At 31.5% G+C, this 27356-nt stretch overlaps 1 protein-coding gene across 1 annotated transcript in view; it reads left to right on the top strand.

Moving 5' to 3' along the window:
- The window catches only part of LOC132724029 (glutamate receptor-like), a gene marked incomplete at its 5' end in the record, with an annotated part of 41655 nt that overhangs the window by 8286 nt on the left and 6013 nt on the right, over positions 1-27356 (top strand). Inside the window, 10 exon segments of the mRNA XM_060708843.1 lie at positions 16853-17101; positions 18526-18731; positions 19134-19187; positions 19821-19982; positions 20304-20501; positions 20744-20851; positions 21829-21936; positions 25431-25503; positions 26037-26188; positions 27162-27266. Coding sequence (XP_060564826.1) covers positions 16853-17101; positions 18526-18731; positions 19134-19187; positions 19821-19982; positions 20304-20501; positions 20744-20851; positions 21829-21936; positions 25431-25503; positions 26037-26188; positions 27162-27266 — 1415 coding nt within the window.

Here is a 27356-nt window from a genome sequence, read left to right as displayed (position 1 = left end):
AGGCTATCCTATAAACAGTTGAATACCCTAACATTCTGCTGATGACTTTGTGTAAAATTAAGTGTTCGGTTTGTTCCTAAATCATTATAACTAAAACATTTTTGTAGACAAAGTCAACATTTAACGAAATAGAGAAGTGCACTTATAAGATTTGAAATAAAATGTCAAGTTTTCAGGCCGGAGTTTGTGTTTTGATTTAAAAAAAAATGGACTTTTAACAAACTGAATGTACGTTAATGAGGTATAAATTGCTGTACATCGGCTATAATATACATTAATCTTAAGAACTTACAATGCATGGAGTTGACCTCTCAAAAACGTAACAAGCAAATTTTAGCCGAGTATATTATACGGCGCTAAATCTTGAAGTTATTGCCACTTAACGGAAACACGAGGAAGGAACTGTTACACGAGGGATGAAGTTCTTATGATAGTTTGTCAGGTTTTTTTGTAACTGTCACGGAGTTCGTCGGTAAACAGTTGTATATACTACAAAAACACTCGTCAAAAATGGAAATGGTAATGTATCTTTAAAAAGTGAGTTTTAGGAACAAAATTAAACTTAGAATAATAATATAATAATAAAGCGTGCCTTACATCTTGTATTATGTGTCAAAAACTAATTCATAGGCCTTTTTTCATCGCCGCTTGCTTAAATCAGCTAGTTTTGTGTAAATTTCCAAATTATTTGACAATTTGCACGTATTGACCTGTTTATTTCTGGTCTTCATTCTTGCCATACATAATTATTACCTAATTATAATGCAAAATTGCAAACATAAAGGCTCAGTTAACACATTTATACCCGATTTTTCAAAGGTCCTAGAGTTCTTATGATAACTTTTGTTACTGCCAGTGTGTTTCTTGCGCTAAATCACGGCACGTTTTAGCGTTTTTTTATTATTTAATTAGGTTTTAAATCATAATGAAATGTAGTACAGTTATCACAAGAACTTAGCATAAGAACTCCATCCTCCGTGTAACAGTTCCTCCCCCGGAAAAAACATGAATAAAATAAATCTGAAGGCATTTACGGAAAAGTAGATATACGAGTATATATAGAGGGACACCATTTTGCACGCACAGAATTTTTCAGTTTATCTCTGCTTACTCGTATCGGTCATCTCACTTACTCAATATTGACATCTCCTTTATTGAATCTGTCTGGGATAATGTGATTATAAAAAGTGGATAAAGTCTAGGCTTATGTCATTTAGTTCTCGGATGTAGATGTATATGTACCAGCATTGAGAAAAGACAATTGGAAAAAAATAGTCCTTATAAGAGAAATGTTGCAGTCTTAGTTTGAATAAGCCTTTTTTATGGACGGAAGTTGTGAGTGTAAGCTATCCTCTTAGCATTGATTTAAGCAGTTTAATGAAATAGTGAAAATTTAAACTTGGAATCATCCGTGGATGTGATCCTGCTGCGGTGATCCTGAGGCCTTAAAGCAGCGCGCCTCCAGATTCATGTTAATTTAAATGAAAGTTTTGGAAGTGTATTCAAAGGTAGAATATATAGAGGTGAACAAAATAAAGTTATATAGTGAGGTGAACAAAATAAAGTTATTAACATATTGCAATCGGCACTTACAATCCGAGAAAATAAGCAAAAGTGGTTCACATATGCAAAAGCAGCACTTACTGTGTGAGTAACGCAGTAGAAATTCGGTGCTAAAATACTGCAAAATCAGTCTTAAACCGCACAGAACATGTAAAAAATAACTTCAATATTGTTACCTGTACATTTTTCCAAATATTGATTTTCTTGAAATATTTTGGCTCATATGGAGGAGTGCAGCTTTAAATGCAAGGCGTTTGTTCCATCCCATGACAAACGGTTATCATATACATATTAAATTTTCATTCTAAATACAAATGTACACATTTTTATGCCACCGCAGCATCTGCGATGCGGTGGCATATAGCGATTCACCTGTGTGTTTGTGTGTGTGTTCGTGTGTGTGTTTGTGTGTGCGTTTTATAGATTATATAGTGAACTTAAAAAATCTTCATGTAAAAAACCACTAGTAAAGAATTTCATTCCATGCAGAAGTCTGGTTGCCATGGCAACCAAAAGGAAATATAAGAATAAATTTAAAAAAAATCTTCTTGTAAAGACCCAAAAGGCCTAGAGCTTAGATATTTTGCATAAGGCATTGTCTGGTAGACCTCTACCAAGATTGTTCAAATTTAAGCCCTGTGGTCAAAATCGGCCCCGCCCGGGGGTCATTGATTTTCACTATATGTACATATAGTAAACACTTAAAATACCTTCTTGTCTGAAGGTACAAGGCTTAGAGGTTTGATATTTGGTATGTGTTATTATCTATATGTACTCTTCCAAAGTTGTTCAAATTTTGCCTCTTGTGTCAAAATCAGCCCTCCGCCGGGGGTCATAGGTTTTCCATATATGTATATAGTAAAACTTAAAAAAAAATCTTCTAGCAATTGACAAATGGTAGAGGTTATATATTTTGCATGAAACATTGTGTAGTGAACCTCTACCAAGATTGGTCGAATTATAGCCCTTGGGTCAAAATTTGCCCCGTCCCGGGGGTCATTGATTTACATATTGTAAAAAAAATAAAAAAAATCTTATTGTCTGAAGGTACAAGGCTTAGAGCTTAAAAATTTGTTGTTTGAAATCGTCTTTAGGTTCTATACTAAAGCTGTTCAAATTTCACCTCTAGTGTCAAAATTAGCCCAACCCCGGGGGGTCATATGTTTTCCTTATATGTATATATTAAAAACTTAACAAATCATCTTCTCTAAATTGACAAAGGCTAGAGGTTAGATATTTTGCATGAAATGTTGAGTAGTGAACCTCTAGCAAGATTGTAAAAATTATAGCCCTGGGGTCAAAATGGGACCCACCCCTTGGGGTCATTGATTTTTACTATGTACATATAGTAAAAAAATAAAAATATTTTTGTCTGAAGGCACAAGGCTTAGAGCTTTGATATTTGGTATATAATATCATATATGGGTTCCTCTACTCAAGTTGTTTTAATTATGCCCCTAGTGCCCCAGAGACGATAGTTTTCCTTATATGTATAAAGTAAAAACTTAAACTTAAAAAGATAAAAAAATATTTTTGTCTGAAGGTACAAGGCATAGAGCTTTGATGTTTGCTATATAATATCATCTATAGGTCCTCTACCAAAGTTGTTCAAATTTTTCCCCTGGTGTCAAAATTTGACCTGCCTGGGGGCATTGATTCTCATTATATATACATAGTAAAAACAGACACTAAAACAAATGTTTTCTGAATTGGAGAAAGCTACAGCTTAGATATTTGACATGAAATGTTGTTTGGTGGACCTGTATCAAGATTGTTTTGAATTAAACCCTTGTGTCAAGATTTTGCCTTGCCCAAGGGGCCAGTGACCTACTTTCTTGTCCTTTGATGTACAGCAATGAAATTTTGACCAATTGCACAGTTTTAGTTGTAAAATTGAACTTTGATATCAGGTGACCTAGATTTTGATGATGTGACCTACTTTCTTGTACTTTGATGTACGGCTATGAAAATTGAACCATGTGCATAGATTAAGATGTAAAGTGAACTTTGATATCAGCTGACCTAGATTTTCACAAAGTGTCTTACTGTGTTGTCCTTTGATGTAGTCATGAAATGTAGACTGTGTGAAATATGAACTTCACCACTAAATTCAGTAGACTCGACTGCATTGATATATTCCTACTCTGATCGTTTTTTTTTGAATAACGATAGATTTAACCACTAATCTGATAATAAGAATTAGATAGGTCAGGGATCTATGCATTATGACAATCTTCAATTGTATAGAGACAAAAACAATCTGTTCCTTCACTACTATTAAGTGATGTATTAATGTGGTGGCATAGCATTTTTCACAAATGCAATCTTGTTGCTTTTATTAAAATAACAAATAACCCTTGTCCTTAGGATAGGCCTTTTCACATACCAGAAATAGTTGCTTATTAAGTTATACAACTGCATACACTTATATTGAAATAGCATCTTCTTGACAAACTCAATTATCTCTTATTTGTCCTTTTAGTCAGCGCCATAATGATAAAGTGTTTTCTTCTCACAACACAATAGAGAGACTGATAAAATTTGATTTCCTGCAAGCATCGAGCTATTTGTTGATTTAAGGTAGAGAATATTACTGATATCAATTTGTGCTTACAGAACGACACAAATTTTATTTAGAGCCGAGTTCTTCCAGTGCAAAATTATCCAGTGTAAGACAATTCTTGCATATTTTTTTTTATTGAATATATAAATGTCAACACAATTTATTATATATTGAGAAGATATAGCTGCCTTTTTTGTGTTCATTATTGTCCCATTATATCTTACATAAAAACATAAAGCATAATACAAACTAAGAAACGACTCTGGAAGCTATTATTATATTTAGAGGAAAAAAGACATGGATGATATAAGTAAGTTAGGAGTATTGAGTCACGGGTAAAACGTGAAGAGTAAACATCGGCTGGCAAATAAATAATATAAAGAGAATAAGATCACGGGGAAAACGTGTTATGCCATTGACTGGAAATTTGTATCGTATAAAAACAATGTTATATCGAGAGAGAGGGGGGTATCATGGATATCATCAAATTGCAACCACCATACATCTAAGTATTAATATAACATTTTAATTTGGTTTCCCTAATTGTTTTATTTGACTTTTTTTTACCTTGTCAGAGTTTAATAAAACTATGTAACACAGAACTGTGGTAATTATTAAGTGATTGTATTGATTTTCCAGAGGATACTTAGATGTATGGTGGTTGCAATTTATATTTATAGAAATAAACGAGAATAAAGATCAACAAGGCAAAGGGAACGTTCACAGGACGCAGATTTATAATATGAATTTAAGACAGTGTTACGCTGTATCAATTAATCCACACTTTGATAAATTGGGTCAATGATTTTGTCTTATCAGAAATATGACAAGCGTATGATGAGTAACTGGAAACTGTCAAATTGTTTGACATACACATGTTATTGCAAATACATGTATACAACTGTTATTTATAAGCATTATGTTTATTAAATCGTTGAAGAAATTAAGTGCAAGCATAAGACAAGGCATTATAAAAAATGTTAACCTATAGTTTTGTGATTATTTCACAGTTGAAAAGGAGATGTTAGAGATCCTCTACCTTTCAAATAAAATGTTTCAAACTTGAACAAAAATATATCAAAAAAGAATACAGACATATGAAACCATTATATTTACAGGAGTGACGAAATTATATAAATAATGTTTCAGTTATTTCTATACATTGTTATCGTCCTCTATTCGTATTCAGTTGAGATCAATATGACATGCATTAACTACCAGCATATTGAAACATGTTGTTGTATATGTTAAGTGAACTTGGTGAAAAAAAAATCTGGAAACAAAGTGATCCCTCGGAAGCATTAATCACAACAAAATTACATAAGAATTGCAGACTCGGTTTGATTGAGTCTGTACATGAGGGATACTGTATAAGTGCAACATCCCTCACGCCCCCTAGAACCGGCTTGAGCGGTACTCAATTCTCAACACTTTATAGTGCTGGCATCAATGATCCCGAAGGACCAGAAAAATATAACAACACTGAAGTGAAGTACGGGGCAACTTTTTACAGCTGCCACACAGCACCGAAAGACCTGAAAATATAGAATACAAACTGAAACTTTTGATGTAACTTTGATTTAACCAGAGTAATTTATATAATCATTATGAGAAAATGTCAAAGGGAAACTGCAATGGTTAATATATGAGTGTATATATATACCAATTCTGTTTAGTGGAAAACAAACCATTGATGGTCTCATTTTTGAATATGCTAGAAAGATTATAAAGAAGGCTGGTAATGACAAATGTATATCTCCAGTCTAATTATTTGCTGTGATGCTGTATTAAATATACAATAATTGCTGTGGTTGATGTTTGCAGTATAATGTAAATCTGGCACCAGCATTTGTTCTTATTTTCATTTTATTTAGTTCCGCCCATTGTTTTCTCGTTTTGGGCACACGCATTTTTTTTTATCTGGGAGCCATACGCCTATTTTCATGGAATAGCACTACAGTGTCACATTAAAGGTTCCATGATGACCGTCGTGTGAACACATCTGCGGATGTTTCTAAATTCAAAATATCACCATTTTCGTGTTTAAATGTTGCATTCAGCTTAAGCCGGTGCTAGAGGGCATGGACGGTAACTTGCTCTTTCCAGTACCGTCCATGAACAAGCTTAATCAAACCGGACCTGCAACAATTTCAATTTTGCGTGTTGGGCTTTCTTTAGGGATTCTGTTTTTCTCTATTTTCTTATAGTAGCATAACGTGACAAATCTTTATTCTCCTTTATTTCGGAAGACACTAAAACAAAACTGTGTTATGTCCGATCGTGTATATTCCTCACGAATTCTAATAAAAGTTAATTCAACCTTATTTTATCACGTTAACATATTACAATTCTCTGTAAATCTGTTTCTTCAGTTTACACTGATATATTTGTATTATTTACGAAATTTTGCTAAATGTAAGAGCTATCGCAATAAATAAAAAAGACAAATGGAAAGAAAAATGACGGTTCTATTTCAAAAAACTGTTAAGTGAAATAAAACTATATAACAAGAAAACGCACCAGTTATAACCTATATCTATTAAGTAAATATTTATTAAAATACACACCTGATACTATTTTTCAAAATAAAGTTGCTAACACGTGTTATTTAGAAACACACACACACACGCACGCACGCAAGCACGTACGCTTTTTGCAATCCCTGCACGTGTTTCTTACCATATCAGCCCTGTTGGTTTTTTTATCCTGTCTCTTTTCAATGTGTTTATTGTAACTTTTATTTGCATGCCCCTTCTTTTCTGTGTTCATCATTAAGCCCCCTTCCCTTTTGATTCGGTGCCTTTATATGCCCTACTGGTGATGCTTGGCTTTATCGGTCGGGGGTTTCGTTCTGTGATGAAAATCGCCTTGCCTCCTTGTTGATCTTTGCAAAAAAAATGTTGAAGAAGTGTAATCGAAATGTCAACAAAAAATGATACATATGAGTTGGAGAAAAGTCCTATATCAGACAAGCAGCTGTATTTATTAATGTTTGTAGAATGTAGTTATTTCTTATGACAAAGACAGATAAGTGTTCACTGATATGAAATATTCAATTTCCCGTTCCAGACATATTTGAGATTGAGACAATGTATGAAACGTTTTACATGTTTTCCTGTGTCAGTTGACAATTGGAGACCATATACAATGTAAAGAATCTTTTATAATCTTTATTACTTGGGGAACTATTTTGGTAAAACTATTATATTCAATCATACAAAGGCAATCTCAACGGAGTTATATTTAGATGTACCGCAGCAATTCAATATTACCTCTAATAATAAGGATTATTCGAACTGTGTATTGTTCAAATAATAACATTTTCATATACATATCAAACGAAACTTCAAATAACAGGAGAAAGAACTATTTTGTGGGTTTTTTTAATGTTTAAACATAAAATAACACCCCCAGCAGACATAGTATGTTTACGAAAATTCTAAACCTCTGTTACAAATCTGAAACCAACCTTTGTAAATTTCTGTTACAGTTGTAAATTTTTGCAGCCTTAGATCACATTAATCAAATGATAAAGCGATTCTTTCAGTGTCGTCGTTACAAGATAACGTCTTCTTATCTGTACACTACCCGGTATGCTCCACACTCCATATTTCATTATTACTATCGCAATTGTCTTTAGTTAGTAAATTAATTATTAAATTAATGATATGATATTATAATTAACAATCATTGAAAACCAACATAAATACATGTTTATTTATAAATATTTAGGAAAGAAATTAATCTAATGTGTTTTTAAATGAATGCTACAATTTGACATTAAACTATCATATAGTTCCCATATTTTCTTTTATGTGTACGAAAGATCCTTTGAAAAAGTATGCCGAAACTTAAGTGCAGAAATCAACAACGAATCGCTGTAGAATAGAGACAACATGAAATGTATATATTTCTTTTGAGAAATAATGTCCGGATTTTTATTTATTATATGAATGACAATAATGTGGTGTAAATAATTCATATAAGATTAAGAGATATTAAGAGGTATTGGATAACGTTAATGTCAAAAATGTGTAATTTACATAAAGAATGATGCACCCGATGCATGTTTGTTACTTAACATATAAGTATCTCAAACATAAAATACCCGTCGTTTTATAATTATTTGTGTAAGAAATAAATATGCGTCATGTCAGCTGAGTGCCAACTGATAACAGGGTCTGATAGAAGTTTATATATCTTTTGTTTTATTCTCTACGGATTTCCAATATTACGTTTATATTAACACGTAAACTATTACTTTTGTCTTCTGGGGGAAATAAATCAATCTGGCACAAGCATATGTTCTGATGAAAACATAACGTGACAAGCCTTTATTTTCGGTAATAAATGCACAAAAAAGGGGCAACGGTTCCACAAATAATTATGTTTCTAATTTGCAAAATCATCCTGCATTACTGTTACTATCATTTTGTTGTATTAAGTTTGCTCAATTTGCGTTCTGTACTTTTGATCATTAAAATTCATCTCAAAATATTTTCTTACACATAAAAGCTTAAATAATGACTACCAGTTTTCAGGAAAAATATAAGTCGCTTAAACCTATTTAAAGGTTTGTAAAAAGAAATAATTTCATATTGACATAGGAAGAAGTAGTCATATTCAAAGGATACCTGGGGCATCTAACAACATAATGTGTCATATTACTAATTCAAAAGCGCTGCCAATAGTCTGTAAAGAGACGTACAGACCGTAAATTAAGCGTGCGATATTTCTGACGTCGTCTATATAATCATTAACAAATAAGTATTTAATATAAAAGTGCACCAATGTTTAGATTTTATTTCTGACATGATGACTTTGTTTATCAGACAAATAAATAACACAGGCAGGTGTAACTGCTTTCGTAAATTTTAATTTTTTGAAAAAGCAGTAGCCAATGAAATCTTCGAAGAAATTAACACGTTCACTATCGTCACTTGTTTAGGATATACAACTTGTACATATACTATTATAGCATATAAAACGTGTGGACTTACTGTTTTTCGGATCTGTTCGAAGTAATATAGACCGGAGACGCTATCACTTTTCTCAAGTCCATAGAATATATATCAACCTCAACATAATTGAAAAATGTTTATGTTCATTTTAAAGACGGTGATATTTAAAAATAAAATACAAGTATGCTTTAAGACAGTCAAAAGAAAACCAACACCAAATTGGAAGATTTACAGACAAGGTTTAATAAAGTCTGTTGAAAGATGGCATGTGTTTTATACTAGTAAATTGTGATTATTTAAATTTATAAATCTGTTTCGGTTTAACAATTTAATGATTTGTTAAAGAACATGTATGTTGTCTTACTTTTTGTTCAATTATACAATTTTCATAGTTTATGTACATTTATTTTTCAAGTCTATATAACTGCAAAGCAAAAAAACGAAGTTTTTAAATGGTGGAAAAATTTTTTGATAAGCTAAACAACAGCGGCTCCTGTGTAGAGAGTTTTCCAAAAATTCCGGGTTTCCCGGTTGGGAGATTTCAAATCTTTGTTTTCTGTAAATATGGCAATTTAACTACCTGTATTAAATTTATAATTTCCCGATTTTTTCCCCCAGTCGGGGTTTGGGGTTCTTTAGGAATGTATCAGTCAATTGTAACTACGTGAAAGTCCTTCACTTGCAAAAAAGTATCTTTTTTCCATCCCTGATAAACACCAAACGCGAAAGGAAAATTGTATGATAAAGTTCCGTGTAAATGACAGCGCCAAGATAATTGCAAATGATAAAACCGCAAAAATAATACTTATGATTTGTAATAATGTGCATAACGGTTAAAAAATATTCATTTATCAAGATATCCTTGAATTAATTTAAGAGTATATTGAACATACATGTATTAGTACGAAACTAATAAGTCAGAAAGTTTGGCGAACATGCTTTGAAAAACAATATACCGTACAAAGGCAATAATTTTATTTTTGTAAAATAAATTTTAGTTAGTTTGGTGTTCAATTTAGAACTCACAAAGAAAATTTAGAAAATACAAATCAATATGTATTTTTGAAAGTCGAGTTGAAGGCGAGCAATTGTTTAATGTATATGAACGAAAGGAGCAAAGTGTAATTAATGACCATACAAGACTGTATGTCATTCCCATACAATAATGTACATTGTGCGAGCCAAAAATTTTATTAAGCAGAAGTTCGTTATGTAAATTTGATATTTGATAAACCAATTGTTCTTATTCAACATAATCATGTTATTGTTTTGTTGGAATTAATCTTCACATGAATACATATTATGAAAGAAAAATAACAAAATAATGTATATATGACATTTGCAAATGGTGATTTTATAAACATGTCATTTTATGAAAGAGAAATTGTAATTTAACTTAACTAATTAGGCTTCAATTTTTGATAGTTTAAACAAGGACTGTTAATGCTATACACAAGTTTTTGTAAGTTTGATTGACATTTTAATATTTTTGTTTTATCGAATATTAACATGAAACTCTTATTCACAAAACCTGCCTCATGACACTCTGTCTTGATCTTTTCCGATAAAACCTATAAGCATTTCAGTTTTGCATATTCGTTTTCAGATGGCTTATTTCCGCTTAAGAAAATTGGCTAACTGCATGATACTTATTGATTATCAACTTCTTTTTTTACATTTAAAAAGTTCTGCCAAAATACTGAAATCTGCTAAAGTACATTCGAAAGTTTAACAGAATAAGATGAATCGAGCTTAAAGGTATTTAATTACGTTTGATGATTAAGCAGAGAAATAAATGAGCGTGCGGAGTGTAAATTCTTACCAGTAGAAACGGCGAGTGAAGTGCACTACAGTACCTTAGGGAATATTCATTATCTGTATGCTTCCGTTTAAGTTTTAATAGGCAATGTTATCTTAAAATATGAAAATTTTTCAAAGATGTGTTGTAATACAATTACAAATGTTAAATGGTAAAATTAATTAATTCGTTTAGATCATTATTTATTTATTCTGTACCGAACTTTTGGAATATGTTTAGTTCAGAAACAATTATAATACACGAATTACCAAAATGTTACAATGGTCACTTATATCATTTTGATAACAAGATTTGATGAATACATTTCAGCATGCTAACGTCAGAAAATATACACTTTTAAAATGCAGACACAAGGACAAACATTGTACTGAAAGAATTAATACATACTGAAGTCCCACTGTTTGATTTTATACAAGAAATGCAAACAATATGTGTTATGTTGAAAATGAATAAACGGTCCATGTTCAGAAGCAGGATATTTTACAAACTTTTGTCTTGCTATTTATGACTTAGTGACATCTATTTTCATTAAAATTTAACAACAACAAAAAAATTAATTAAAAAAATAAACAGAAAACACGACATTTATTAAAAGGTCTTGTATATTATGTCAATTAACTCAATAACAGGTACTATAGAATCTTCAAAAAATTCTTGAACTCTTGTTGGACGCTTATGATACTGAAATAGGCGGCTTGTTTCGTCCTAAATGTTAAATTTACTTTAGATAATTTCCCTAAGGATTCTATTTAATTATTTGCAAAAGCCAGGTGATAGCAGATAAGGGTAATAAGTTGCTATAATTAGCCAAACAAATCAAAATAAATAATGAGTCACATTGAGATACCAGGTGGCCAATTAAGCCTAAATTCTATCCAATTATTTCGTTCTCCTTATTTCAATTTTTGTGCCATCTTTTTTTTCAAACTGAGACTATTTTACATGTAGACTGTCCAATGTCTGGAATTATATAAATATATAATAGAATATTTAGCGAGCATTTATTAGGTTAGCATTGTAAGTAATGTTAATTCGTGAAAGAGTTGTTCAGAAGAGCAATAAAATGACACAGAAATACAACAACGTGTTATTCATGTGAGCGGACACATTTAAAATTTGGTGTTCTTTTGGCACACAGAGTCTCAATGTGAATCGCTGGGATCAAAAATTTTTAAATTTTTTTGTTTTCTAAAATTAATTAAATTTTAGGGGGAAAATTTGGGAAAATAAAATTTGGGAATTTAAAAAAACGACAACCCAAAAAATGAAAATAAATTTTATGGGGGAAGGGAAGGGGCCGCAAAAAGAACCTCTCCCCCAACAATGGGCAACATAAAACCCCAAAAGCCCAAGGGAAACAAACACAAGCGGGCCCATCGAACGGGAAATCCCCTTGCTTATTAAATATTCTTTAAAACAACTCCCTGTACACAACCGAGTATCACAAAAATAAAAGACGGCCATAAATTTTTTTATTCCCTCATTTTTTTGGGATTCAAAGATAAATCTGTTTAAAAACGACCGCACCTGTAAATACGTTGATACATATTGTAAATTATATTTACTTGACATTGCCATACACTTAACTATACATATAACATGTACCAACTTAACAAATAAAATCAACTGCTGAATGTAGATCAAAATGACATTTTTTGTATTTACTTCATGTTATTCATTAAAATGTTTTGTCTTTTATGACACATGGTAACCCCTAACTAAAAATACTAGAAAAAGCCAACGTTACTAATAAATTGATGTTTTATTCTAATAATAAATTACGAAAGTATATATCCTCGGAAGTAAGAAATACTGCTATTAAATGTTCGTGTATACATGCATTTGCATCTTAATTTTGCATATTGGTTTTTCAAACAACTTATTTCCGCAGAGTAATTGCTAACTGCAGGACAGTTATTGATTACCATCCATTTTCTTAATTTGAGGTTGCCAAAATACTGTATAGAACGTGCAACCAAAAGCAATGAATCTGCCCTAACGGAATTTATTTGCGTTTTCAAATTTAAAAGAAGATGTTCGCGATAATGCTGACTGTTTCAAGATTGAACGTTTTAATGTTTCACTTTAAAATATAAACTTTCTTCCTTAAATGAAGGTGCTGGCTAAGAATACTTTAAAAGTAATTCTAGTTTATATTTACTAACATACTTCAAACCTGATAAAGAATGAAACATTCCGTTGCAATTTATAGTGATTTATTCTATAATTTGAGTCCAATTCCCAAAGGGATTATACGATTGATTCCGATGGTACAGAAAACTGACAACGTATTCACAGCTGTATGTACTGTTGAAACGAATCATTTGTAGCTTAAATTGAAATGGATATACTTAAAAAGTGAATGAAAAAGCATGACTAAAAATGTAGATAAAGTACGAGGTATGATCAAAAAGTTCTCGGCCCGATATACTTCTAGCCACTACACTGGCATTTACACACGATACGTCGACACCGATTACTGACCGAGTTTTACACAGATTAAGTAACATAAAACACACTTTGATCAGTAGAGGTGTGTGTCATTTAGACCAAATGGAGAAAGTTGAAATCATTAAGTACATCTGTTAGAAAGGGATGTCCCCCAAGTAAATCCAAGAAATCTTAATGGATACACTTGGGAAGGCTGCTGAATTTTAGAGGGGCAGGGTGAGAATTGGAGATGATGAGCGGCCTGGGCGGCCACCAACGATGAAACTGCCGAAGCTGTGCAAGATCTGATCATGTGCGACATAGGCGAAGCATTGCTAGGGTAGTGATTAAAGCTTTGGTTCAGATCAGGCAATTCTGACTGATGTCAAAGGCATGTCAAAGGTTTCCGCTAGAAAGGTCCCGAGACAGTTGACTGACGACGCTAGACCCTTTCCAAAAATATCTTTTGTCCCCTTTTCGAGGTGCCCCGATTTTTTTCTACGGATTCCCTAAATTCCAAACATGAAAACATGGGTCCATCACCTTTCCCATCCAGAAAAACCCCCTCCCAAGGGAAAATTTAAGAAAGGGGGCCCCTCAGCTTTTAAATTTTTTTTGGGGTTTTTGGCCCCAAAATTTTTATTGGGCTGTCTTGAGCAAAAGGGCGTTTTTATAAACGGAGGACATCTCGCCAAGAAAGCCCCGGGGTTAAAAAAAGGGCAAACGATCAAAGCTTAGTTTGGTTGACTGACTACCGGAAGTACATTAGGTCAAGAACTTTTGATCAATCCTGTACACTAACACTCGATACATTATATAGAGAAATTAAGAATCCCTAAAGAAAAGCAAACACGGCAAAATTGAAAATGTTGCTGGCTCGGTTTGATTGAGCCTGTTCATGGACGGTACTGTCAAGTACAAATTACCGTCCATGCCCCCTAGCACCGGCTTATCCGCAGATGTGTTCATATGGCGGTCATCATGGGACCTTCAATGTGACACGTAAGTGCCATTCATGAAAAGCGGCATATGGTCCCCAAGTAATAATTATGTGTGTGCCCTAAACGAGAAAACAATGGGCGGAACATTATATGCCCAACGTTATCTTTGAACATAAAGATGTATGTGTTAAACCACATCACTGAATATGATCAACACTAAGTATTGTAATCGCCAAAGACGCCCAAAATGTAATGGTTTGTATTTTTTCAATCCTCTCATAAAAAACGCAATGGGAAAACAAATTCGATTAAAAATATAATTTTTGTTTTTCGCCCACATGATATAAACCTGCATTACATTAATAGGAAATGAATATAATCAGTTACCAAATTTACGGTTATTTCACCAACTTTTGAAGTGTGTACCTGTTTCTATTTTTTATATAAAAGTACATCCTTTATCATAGCATGGTGTTAAAGCAATACATGTTTTAATAGAGAAACTGAAGAAAACAGTTTACGTGATGATCGTTCCTTAAATAAGGCAAATGTTTTGTATTGTTTGATATTGCTGTTGAAGTTGAATACATCAACAATTCTCTTGTGAGACTCTGTTGTAATTCTCTCTCTTCCTAGCAGTCACTTTGACTTAATACGGAGATATATAAATGTCACTTATATTTTGGGTAGAATATTTGTCATCTCGGACAAGTAAATGTTTAAACATCCTTTAAAGCTAATGATTGAAGTAAGATTGCTTCATCTGATTCTGTACTCATGATTTACTATTGCTGGTGTCCATTTTAGAACAATTGTCGTACCGCAATAAGTGATCGTATTAATGATTTACCTTTATTGGCGTCCGCGCCGAAGCGCGGCGCCTTTTATGGAATGAAATCAGAATTTGTGAAAGGGCGACAGCATATTCTCGAGCCTTTTATAGTTGTTCATAATAAAAGCCGATCATTCCGATCGGTATGAGGGTGCTTGATTATTAATTAGTTGCGATATGTACAATGAATAGCGAACTGGAGAATTTCGCAATGCAAACATTTTCAAATGAAATAACCTTTTCCGTCAATAAATCGCGCTCTTCGGGGTATTTTTATTTATCATTTTGTAGTACACAGTGGGTTATTATGGTATATTTTTTTTCCGAAAAGCTGTAAAAAGAATGATGATTTTATAAACCCAAAATTTTTCCCAAAAACTATTTAAATGGGATGTACTCCTATCGGGTTAAATTTCCCCGGGTTCCCCCTGGTCATTTTTACCCCGGATTTCTAGTGACCGGGGGAATTTGTACCACACGTTTAATTGTTTCCCGGGTTTCCCCCCGGTTTTGGAGTAGAGGGTTTTATAAACGTTAAAAACAGAAAAAATAAATTTTTTCAGATAAAAGTTTTTTTCCCAAAAAAATTTTTTTCACTTTGTTTGGGTCAATAATTAATTAAAAACAAATCACTCCAAATTTATTGGGTTATTTTTATACATAAACAAAAAATTCGGAAAAAAAACAAAAAAACGCATGTTTTATTTTATTAAAAGAAAAAACAAAAACATGTGCAATAATTGAGAAAAAAATGTACATTTTATGGCATTAATATGACACTATCAACTTAGAAACATTTTATTTAATTTGTTATTCGTGTTTAGTAAAGATTCCGAGGAATTATTCAAAGTTACAAATCAATTTTATGAATTATTCAATTGATTGATAATTTAAAAAAATGATAAAGAAAAATACAAATGTACATGTATATGGTTTAAGAATAATTAATATTATATATTGAAAGATTAACCATAATTTATTGACGTTTTCCAGTTAAGTTTTGACTTATAATCGTCGATCAATATGACAATTGAATTCTTAAAATAGTAGTAAACGTAAAAACTCAGTATTAAAATAGCGCATAAAACACAAAAAGAAAAGAAAACAGTATTCATCAAATCTGTAATTTTTTTTTATTAAAATAGATATTACAATTATTGTATAATAAACAATTATGCTCAACATGATCAACATGGTAATATAACAAGTGTCATATTGTTACTAAGTGTGAACAGATACCTTAAGAGGGGAGGGGGTCTTCGCTAATAGCGATAACATAATAAGGGACAATTACACAAGTGTGGTGTTGATCATGCGTTACACATATGGATTATAAATGATTGTATACATGTATATCCGTTGCTATTAATAACCACGATCATAAAGAAAAAACAAGTAATATTCTAATTTCTAGCATGCCAATCAAAGTTATAAATAATGAACAATGTCTTTAGTCCGTTCATTCATAAGTTATATACAATTCTGGTAAAAACCAATGAACCATTGAAAAGTTTATAAGAATATCTTGTCATCATATCTACTAGTTCATCTGCACCTGCTGCATTTCTTGCTTGGACGCCCTTTGATGCTTTGCATCAATGCTTTTCTTGTATCTATATTGTATCAAATCAAATACACATTTTGCATGAATCGCAAAACCGTTTTAGACCTATCGGAGTTTTACGATATAATCATAATTGCAATTATTAACTGCTTTGGAATTCTTTCCTATTTTCTTTTCAGTTTGTAAACATATGAACACCGGCATTTTCATGCTTTTCGGCCAAAGAAGCATAGAGTCTAGTAACATCATTGAAGCATACACCAAGAAGTTCCATGTACCTTATGTGTCGCCTAGTTTTGCCGATAACGTGCCTCGTGATCTCCCTACCTACCAGCTCCACATGCGGCCTTCACATTCTAGAGCTCTTGTAGATCTCATCCTTCATTATGGCTGGAGGACATTCCATTACGTGTATGATTCAGAAGAAGGTAAGAAATTAAATAAATATTCATTTATCCTTAGTCATTTACAAACTTTAATATATATATGAGAATGACAAAAGTGAAGTTAGGTATTTGCGTTAATCATTTTATTGTTAAAACGTTGTTTTGCTGTTTACAGCGTTTTGATTCCTTACAATTGACATATGTCCATCATAGATAGTTGCAATATTGATTTTCACGGACTAGATTATTAGCTACCCCAAGTTTATATAAAAAATCTCTACCTACGAGCAAACCCTTGACATGATCATCTCTTATAAACTAGTTCTTTTGCGTATATATGGTCATTTCAGCATGTTATTACGTGTTGCTGTGCAAAATACCACCACAATCGGCTGAGTATTGTCAAATGAGCTTTGTCAATGTGAAGTCAGTAATTGTACAAACTCCTCATGAATTGAGCACACACATTACAGCAGTCATTAATCTGACACGATATTGTTTGGATTATTTTGTTTAAGCTTTTAATCAAGATGGATGTATTCCTTTTATTCCTTTTCTGTCATTCCTATTTCAAAGATTGCCAATTCTTGATATTTAAGAATTTGAAACAGTGGTAAACAACGCAACGCAAACCGTTTAACGAAAGTTTGTTGATTTCAACAACAACATCAGGTTAATAAAATAAAAATTGAACTTTATTAAATGAAATAAAGGAGTTATTATTTTATCGTACTAATGGGCAAATAAATAAGTACGAAGATAATTATATCCGCCGGTAAACACCAGTAATATGCACACACTTCACAAATTTGACGATTAAGAAAACCACAGGTATTTAAAAATTAATAAATCTATGTTGTCAGCTGCAAATTATTCCTGTTTTTGAACTCATTCCTTTTGTACAAGAACATGAAACATTACGCGTGAATACAAATACAAGTGCGATTTTTACTATTATTCTGATTATTCTGAACAGTGACAGCCTTTAACTCTGAAATGGGAGGAGGGTATAAAAAATTTAGATAACGAAATATAATTTATCACTAAATATTTTTGCAAGCTGATATATTCCTTCAACGTGTTGGTTTTACAGAATTTATGTTACCAATATAAGTTTAACCTAAAAGAGTAATACGCGACAAAACAAAACATAATGTATTTGAGTTCGATTGTGTTGGAAGCGTAAAGCTTATAGACACACACTCGGATACGTTCTTGGAACCAACCAGTACTGAGCAATGAGTTTGAAGTTTCTTCCTTAAGGAAACAGCGACTTGAAGGTGTTTGATCCCATGCGGACAGCGATCCTCAGATTTCTGGTCCGACGCAATAATTACTCGGCAATGCCGCCACACAAGAGGACTCAAATAAGACCAGTATTGTTAAATGCACATGGAACCAAATTGATTCTTATCCCTTCCAATTGATCTTAAATAAACCCAATGTCTCTTATTATACAATTACAGGTTTATACCGCCTGCAAGAAATTTTGAAAATATTTGCTGAAAGCAGGTATCTCGTTCAAGTGCGAATGCGGCGACTGTTAGATGTACGGAGCGCTCATGAAGATTTAAGGGCACTTGACAAGATGGAAGAGCCAGATAACAGTTCTGAGAAATACATCGTTCTAGACCTGTCAAAGGAAAAACATTATCACACCATTTTACAGCAGGTAAAATCCTAGTAAAATTCTTATACAATAAACATTTTAGAATGTTTTCAAGACAAGTGTATTTTGCAAACAGTCTTTTTTAAAAGTTTTAAGGTTTTAGAGCAATTTCATTAACTTAACTATATCTATTTGATAATTATCTTTTTAGCATTGTCTTGACGTGCTTTGAATATGCACTGAATGCACTGTTCAGTGCAATACAAGTTCCGAATCATTGACTTTAGCACTTTTAAGTGCTAGGGATCGTGATAGAATTTGCACTTATCATCAATCAAAACGATTCTGCAATTTTCATGCACTTTTGTTGTGATTATTGCTTCCGAGGGATCACGCTTTATCCAGGTTTTTATTATATTACAATAATGTAACTGTTGTAGACACATAATCGACTTATGATTTCAGATCCGCGAGGTAGGAATGAACAAACACGGATACCACTACATTTTAGGAACTTTGGTATGTAGCTCAATACTCATTTGTTAAACACATAATTTGTTTAAAAAACAAAAGTAGCATAAATATCAAAAATATAAATGATAAAATATTTCAATGTTCGACTGATGATTGCATTTTGCTAATTGTATGCTTATATTTATATCACATAACGTCATATATATTTAAGTGGAACTGTATGTTGAATACTTGTCCAATTTATCATTTTAGAAGATATTAGCTTTAGTTTGTTTAACTTGGTAAGGACGTTGTCCATGGCTAGTACGTTTTACCATATAATTTTCGGTCATGAGGTAATAGTCATTGACATTTGATGTGGATTCCTTTCTAATCAATAACACCCTTCCCTAAAAAAGACAATTATTTGGTATTCATAGAAACTATACATTGTTCATGACGAACTATATATTTGTTTGAAAGCGACATTACTTATAGTTTTAGATGTGATAATTTTAATCATATTATGATCATTACGCCAATATTACGCTTAAGGTCTATGTAAATTGCATACTTATGTGAGTTTTATACTGTAAGGGCAAATGAAGTGTGAGGTAATACGTGTCCAATGGACACATTTCTGGTTTAGATAGTTTATCACGTTTGTACTCAACATTTATTCTTTATCTATTTATACAGGATTTTCTTATATTAGAAACTGAACGATATCAGCACGGAGGAGTAAATATAACAGGTTTCCAGCTGGTAAATTATACTGCACCATATGTTAAAAAGTTTTTGGAAATCTGGAAGACTCTAGATCCAAATATCTGGCCTAGCGCAGGAAATGACAGTGTTCCGGTAAGTTTCTGTCTTAACATATCTGTCATTTGTAGACAAAGAGTGCCGACATATCGTTTTTCCTTCCATGTATATGTACTGTACTAAACATTTGTTTAAAGCTTCAATCATTCTTTTGATTCAAGTTTTAATGTTGTTTTCTATTAAGAAACTTAAAGGCAAAAGCTGTTTTATCGTAGATCGATTTACCTGGAGAAAAAACCTCAAGAAGTAATGCTTGATATGCAAGGCAGGATAAATAAATTGTTAAAAGTATTCAAACTATTATTTCATTTCAAATTTTAACAATCTTTATTGAAAATATATTTTCTTGTTTTTCAGATAGAAGCAGCTTTAGCTTACGACGGCATACAAGTTATCCACAAAACTTTAGCAAAACTTATAGCCAAGGAAAGGAAGATTTTTAAACATACATTTAGACATGGGGACGTTTATAATAACAATAAAACAAAAGGTGTTCCGTGTGAGAGCAATGATCCTTGGATGCATGGAAAAGCTATAATGGCTGAAATGAGAAATGTAAGCATAGTATAAGAAAATTTAAATTTTAAAAAGAATGCTTAACGAAAATGTAACCTGCATAGTGGAGCTAATAAATATTTCAATCCTTCTTTCTCGTAAGTATCTTTATATCGTTGTGTTTTGATGATTTGTCAGTTTTATCTTGAATACATTTATTCGCGGAACTAATTTTAATAATATAAAGTATGAGATATTGTACTTTCCTGACAGTGGTCCTGAACTATTTTCCTGTTTTCCAGCTACATTTCGATGGTGTAACGGGAAATATTCAATTCAGTGAATACGGATTTAGAAAGAACTACAATTTCGATGTGTACAATGTGGGTCTCAATAATGGTCCTTACAAGGTGAAATATTTTACTTAAAATGTTTTTGAAACGAACATGAATTTTGTGTACATTCTATGATTCATGACTACTTTGTTGCGAATCTAATATTTTGTTGGATAATGTATATAATGTATGATACTAATAACCAATAGTTGAACCATTAAAACTATCCATGACTGTTAACTATATCTGGTGCTTCATACTTTTATTTGCGATATATGGCCACTAACTAATACACATATACAGCGTCTACATTCAAACAATACATTATGTGAATGACGGGACAAGTTCTATAGTTATTAAATTCATATAAATCATTATTATCAATTCTAAATATACGACTTTAACAATGCTATTAGGTAACAGTTTATGAAAACATGCAATTAAAACAATTAAAAAGAAAACGTTTCATGAGAGAAGGCTTGCCAAAATGGATTGGATTTGCAAATAAAATAACATTATTGATTCAGCTTATAATGAATGATGCATATATGCTTCTTGCCAATTTTCAACATTGTTATGAAATGTTTTGCAAAAAAGTGACTATTTTTATTTCTTAAAGATCCTGTAATACATTTTTATGGTTTTATATCATTAATATGATGCTCAAATTAAGATTTATCAATTTTGTAAGTTCCAAAAAGCATTATTAATAAAGATATTACCGAATTTAACATTTCATGTAAATAAAAGGGGGGTAATAAAAACTATATTTTCTATAAAGTCTTAGTCAAATTTTTCAATAAAAAATGAATGCATAGTACATATTTTACATATTCTTCGATGTTTGAAAATTGTTTTATCAGCATAATTATATACATATAATTTTATATAATTTCACTTAATTGTGGTATACAACCTCAATTACAACGTACAGGATCTTTAACGTTATAAATATATCCCACTTAAAAAAGAAAACAAAAACACATTATTTACAATCAACCCATTACTCTATCTCATAAGCAGCTTTTAGATATAAAAACTTCATTTTTTAGATTGGAAAATGGGAAACAAGAGGGGGTGTATACAGGGATGGTGAGGAGTACCAACCGGAAGTAAACACAACCGATGACGTCAGCGTATTCAAAGTAACATCAATTCAGGTGATTCAAATATTTAAGATATTCAAGAGCTCTAGGTCGGTTATAAAAATTATTGCATGTTAACATTATATGAATTAAGAAGAAAAGTATAAAGCAAATGAACGTTACTTGTTTTGTTAGAAACGGTACACTTACTAAACAAAACGACCTATCGGCTCAACAGATTCAGTATTTTATAATTATTGTTTTTTTTAAATTGCACGCACACGACTGTGGTCTTGTTTGTCAAAGCATTAAAATACTTTTTACACATTATTTATCAATGACGTGAACAGAAAAATTGTAAAATGTTCTCGCATGACATTAAGATTAAGTTCCTTCTGAGAAATTGTTGAATGTTTAGATCTATCATAATTGACTATGTTTTTAAATGATCATATATTTGCATCATAGTTAATCCAATCAAAACAAAACAGATTATCATTGTGAGATGCACCTTGTTTGCTTTATTTGTTATTGGTGTTAAATGCACTTTTGACACATTGAAATATAAACCCTATTTGATTACAATAAAAGGGATTAGTATCTTTTTACCATACAAATTATTATAATACACGTATAATTATCAAAAATTAGAAACTTTTTCATCATCAGTGTTCTTCCTTTGCATTACTAATGTATGTATGTTTAAAATATAAATTTGCTAAGATAAGCGTTTTCGACGATTTTAAGGTACCTACAAAATATACACATGGGTATTCTTATTTAAATATCATACCACGCTTTTCTAAATGAACGAACGATAAAAAGACACTCAATACTGGATACAGTATACAGTATTTTGTGTATTCAGTTAACACTATTTGCACAGGTATGTTGTACTTTTTTCTTTATTCTTTACTCACTTTCTTGCACAGTTTATTATAAAGTGTGTCTTATAACATTGTATTTAAACATTGTCAATTACTTACTATTTCATATTGTGTATTTACTAATTATGTAAACAACTGCTGCTCGGGCGTGCCATTTTATGTGCTCTGTGTAGTTTTATTTGACAAAATAAACGAACTCATTTGTTTCTGTATTTATGAGCAATTAAATGTATGACGTATCTTAAGTCTTAAACATTTCTGAGTTCAGTCTCATTTATTACAGGAAGACTTAACTTACAACGTAAGTCAAGACATCACGAAAGACGACAGTGAAAACAATATTAACAACGAGACTGATTCGTACATTACCCTCGATGATTTGGATAAATATATAGATCTTGATAATAACTATGATCAAGAATATAACATAGAACGTGAAGGAAGTGCCGAAGACGACGCTGACTATAAATTAAGTGAAGAATATGTGTATGTTATAGTGAACAAAAAGGAAGTGGACCTTGATATTAATATCACAGAGATAGACGTTGATTCTAGTGATCATTTTATAGTTCGAGAAAAACATTCACTCGATTCCAAAAGTTCAGATTTATGTAAAAGTTGTATATATGTGCACATCGTCATCAGTATATCTGTTAAGTTCTTTAAATCATATCATGTTTTGAACTGATTTGAAAGTGACCTTTAACTATGCTTTGAGCACTGCATTAAATGTGGATTGATCACTTGCTTGTCATACAGAATTCTATCAACATGTAAATAGATTGTTTTTGGAAATATGTTTTGACTTTTTATTTTTTTTATTTAATGTATGTTAAGTTTTATAAAATTATGAAAGCAACATACTTGCTGGATTGTTAATTGTCGGTATTTAACAATGAATTGAACGCTTTATGATGATTGTGGTGAACGCGGAAGACACTAAAGTTTAGACAATTTAGAGGTTACATATTTGTCTTCTCAAATATATAAGCGCTGACTTACTTTATACGAGGGTTGTTCAAAAAGTAATAGGACTGCAGCTCTACTGTTCACATTTTTTAATTTACGTTACGTACATAATTTTACAAGAAACAAATATCGGAATATGTTCTCTATATACAGTGATAAAATCATTACAAAATGTTTACAAATAACAGTTCCGTAAAATTTTCAAATGACAAGGGGTACAACGTCCGGAGCATGCTGACAATACAATAAATGACGCTCATGACGTCGTTAACTAAATACAAAATATAACAAGAGTCATCGATCCTGAAAGTGCTCTCCCTAGTGCTCTAGGTGTGTGAATTATGTGACCATGATCAGGTGCCATATGTGGAGATTAGGCGAGAAAGAAAACGATTACAATTTCGTTTAACTCTCAAAGGAAAATGGCCGATAGCCTGCCATTCTCCACTTTTCTCAAATATTTTGAGTAAACTGGAAACTCAACAAGCATGGACTTATAACGATTATGCAAAAACGATTTGTATTAGTAATCTTCACAAATATAAACAAATAATAATATACGGTAAAATAACAATATTTATCCATTGAAAAGTATTATTTATTAAAACAAATTTGGGGATAAAACAACTTACAAAGACCGTAAATCATTATTATATTAATTTATTAAAACCAAGTATAATTAATGAGATACAATAAAACAGTGTTTGATAGAAACGTCGTATATACAATCCTTTGGTGAGAACTGAGTACGCAGACCCAAAGCAGACATAAAAAGTGTCGGACAGTCCGCGTACCGTTTACCATCGATCCACAGCGCTTTTGCAATTGACGTCACAAACGTCCTGTCAATTTCCCGCTCTCATCCTCACACTTTCTTGTGAAAGATTTTGTATACGCCGTTTCTAAATTGATTGTACCAGCTGAGAACGAGTGTCCTTATTGCAGGATAATTTTTCTTTCTTAATTTTATCATTTTGTATGTATCTGAAAGAATATTGCCAATTGATTGGCACAATTTAACGATGACACGAATTTCTGTTTGTTACCGAGTACCATATTTCTACATTTAACGCTATGACCACAGCTGTTCAAAACTAAATAATTATGCCCGAATGACGTCAAATTTAGATATGACGTAACTTAAATATACATAAATTTGTTGGTGAAATAAATGGACAAACAGAGTATAAATTATGAATAAATTAGAAGTACAACTTAGATCCAATAACTATTTTGATGTGCTGCGCCGGCTGTGTGTTACCATGGTTATTCAATATCACAGGAAACGCGCGTTCATCACAATAAATTAATAAATCTATGCATAGATTGTACAAAACATTGTACGATCCCTATACATATGAACATATTCTAAATTGGATGAAATATGAATATGCAAGACTCTCAGTCCTATTACCTTTTGAACAACCCTCGTACATATGCCAACATCTGTTTTATTTATCGAAACAATACTGATTATGTAAGCTACATGAATGAATAAAATTAAAAAGTAATGTTTTTGTTTTACTTTTTTATAAAAAAAATAGAATTAATCGTAAGTAATAATTGAACCAGAAAGGGAACAGTGAAACTAATCTCCCTTTCGGTCTAAAAATAAAGGACTGATAGTTTGGCTTTGTATAGATATGACATTATAATTCTCTCTATTTTTGCATCAAATTGTTTGGCAAAATACCAAAATTACATATTTTACAGGACGAACCTTTTCTCATGCTAAAAGAGGAGATTAAAGACGGTAAACCACGTGTAGGAAATGACAGGTATGAAGGTATGACACAGGTCATTGTTTTACAACTTAAGTTATATATATACCAATTATCAGTAAATATTATACATGTATTAGCAAATCTATGTTTAATTCATGTAATTTAATCAAACATCTACGGGTTTCACAATATAGGATAACTGAAATATTAATATGGAAACGACATCATTGGCGTCAACGTAAATAAATACAAGGGACTCCACTTAGTAACGTCAAAACTCATTTGTTGTATGTTATACAATTTAATTCATTGTTTTTACATAGAAAGTTATTATTAAATTGCAAGGATTAAATCGTAGCGGAGGAAATACTTTTCGATATCTTATTAGTTTTGCTGAATTATACAATCATAAAAGAAAGAAATTGCTTAACAATCTTAACTCAAACAATAGTCTATTAATAATTTGTTTTCACAAAGAGCAAGTAACTGAATTCATAAACTACTCTGAATGTGTTATGAACGAAAGGTTCCGATTTGCTTTTTTTACTGTTTTCTTTTATAAAACAGACGAAACACTTTTCACTTATTTTTACAGGTTTTTGTGTGGACTTGGCCAATATGGTAGCTGCACGTGTTGGGTACGAGTTCAAAATAAGACTAGTGAAAGATAAAAAGTATGGTGTTAAAGTTAAAGATAAAAACAACGAAACAGTTTGGAACGGGATGATTGGAGAGCTTGTAAGAAAGGTATAAAATGCGCTTGCTAGAAAATATCTTTAATACAATTTCATAAATTTAATCATTTCATTCATAACATTTGATTAAATGTGTTAAACGTATCTTCGTTTTTATAGACATTTTCAGAGTTAAGTTAACAATGCAAATTAGAAATAATAATAATAATAAAGACTTTATTTAAAGAGGCAACATAGTTAGGCATGTCCAGTCTTTTAAATGAGCCTCGATCATGTATACAATTTACATAATGTAAACATATACAAACGATAAACAACAGCAACATTACAAATACAATCTAAATGGAATATGAATAAAAATGTTTTAGATCGTGTTAATATTTTTTTTCGTATATATTGAAAACCAGGATAATATCATTATATTTTATTTTCATTTCAAAAGAAATCATCCTGAATTAGAATCCAATGCTATATTCACATTATGTCATAAGTTCTTCCTTCTTAGCATCTTGTTGATGTACTAACACACTAGCGTTACAAAAACGTAACACATTTATGACGTGTATAAAGCTATAAACTGCGATTGATTAATATCTTCTCTCATATTGGTAAAAAAATTGATTTTTATTTTGAAAAAAAAAAAGAATATTTGCAAAATAGTAAATACATCTATGAAAGAAAAATGTTTATATCTTAATGGCATGTGCATCATATATCTGATAAACAATTAAAAGCTTACTTAAAATAGCAGCATGTTTTTTATTCATGAACATCTTACTCTGTTTACATATTACGATTTGCATAAATGTTAATAAATAGATACATGCATCTCTTTGAAGAATCAACGTAATTTTAGAATGTTAGAATTGTTTGTAAAACATTTTCATAAGATACAGTCTTTTAAAGTTGAGGAAGGGACAAGAATTGTGATTCATATCGTGTCTTATTCAAACGTTTATTTTGACTTATAAACATTTTCAAACATCTTATGCATTTTAATTAGCCTTACATTAAATTTGTTACAGGAAGCGGACATTGCTATTGCTCCATTATCAATAACAAGTGAAAGAGAGGGTGTTGTTCATTTCTCCAAACCATACATGGACGTTGGTATAAGTATAATGATTAAGGTAAGACTATATTGTGATATAATTTGCTCTAAAGAAGAAGCAAAAACACAAATCGGTTTTTATTAAACTAAATTTTAACTTTCAATTTTT

Source organism: Ruditapes philippinarum, unplaced genomic scaffold, assembly GCF_026571515.1.
Source record: "Ruditapes philippinarum isolate M1 unplaced genomic scaffold, ASM2657151v2 ctg6464_1_1_1_1, whole genome shotgun sequence".
Classification (NCBI taxonomy): domain Eukaryota; kingdom Metazoa; phylum Mollusca; class Bivalvia; order Venerida; family Veneridae; genus Ruditapes; species Ruditapes philippinarum.
This window is presented reverse-complemented; position numbering and strand designations above follow the sequence as displayed.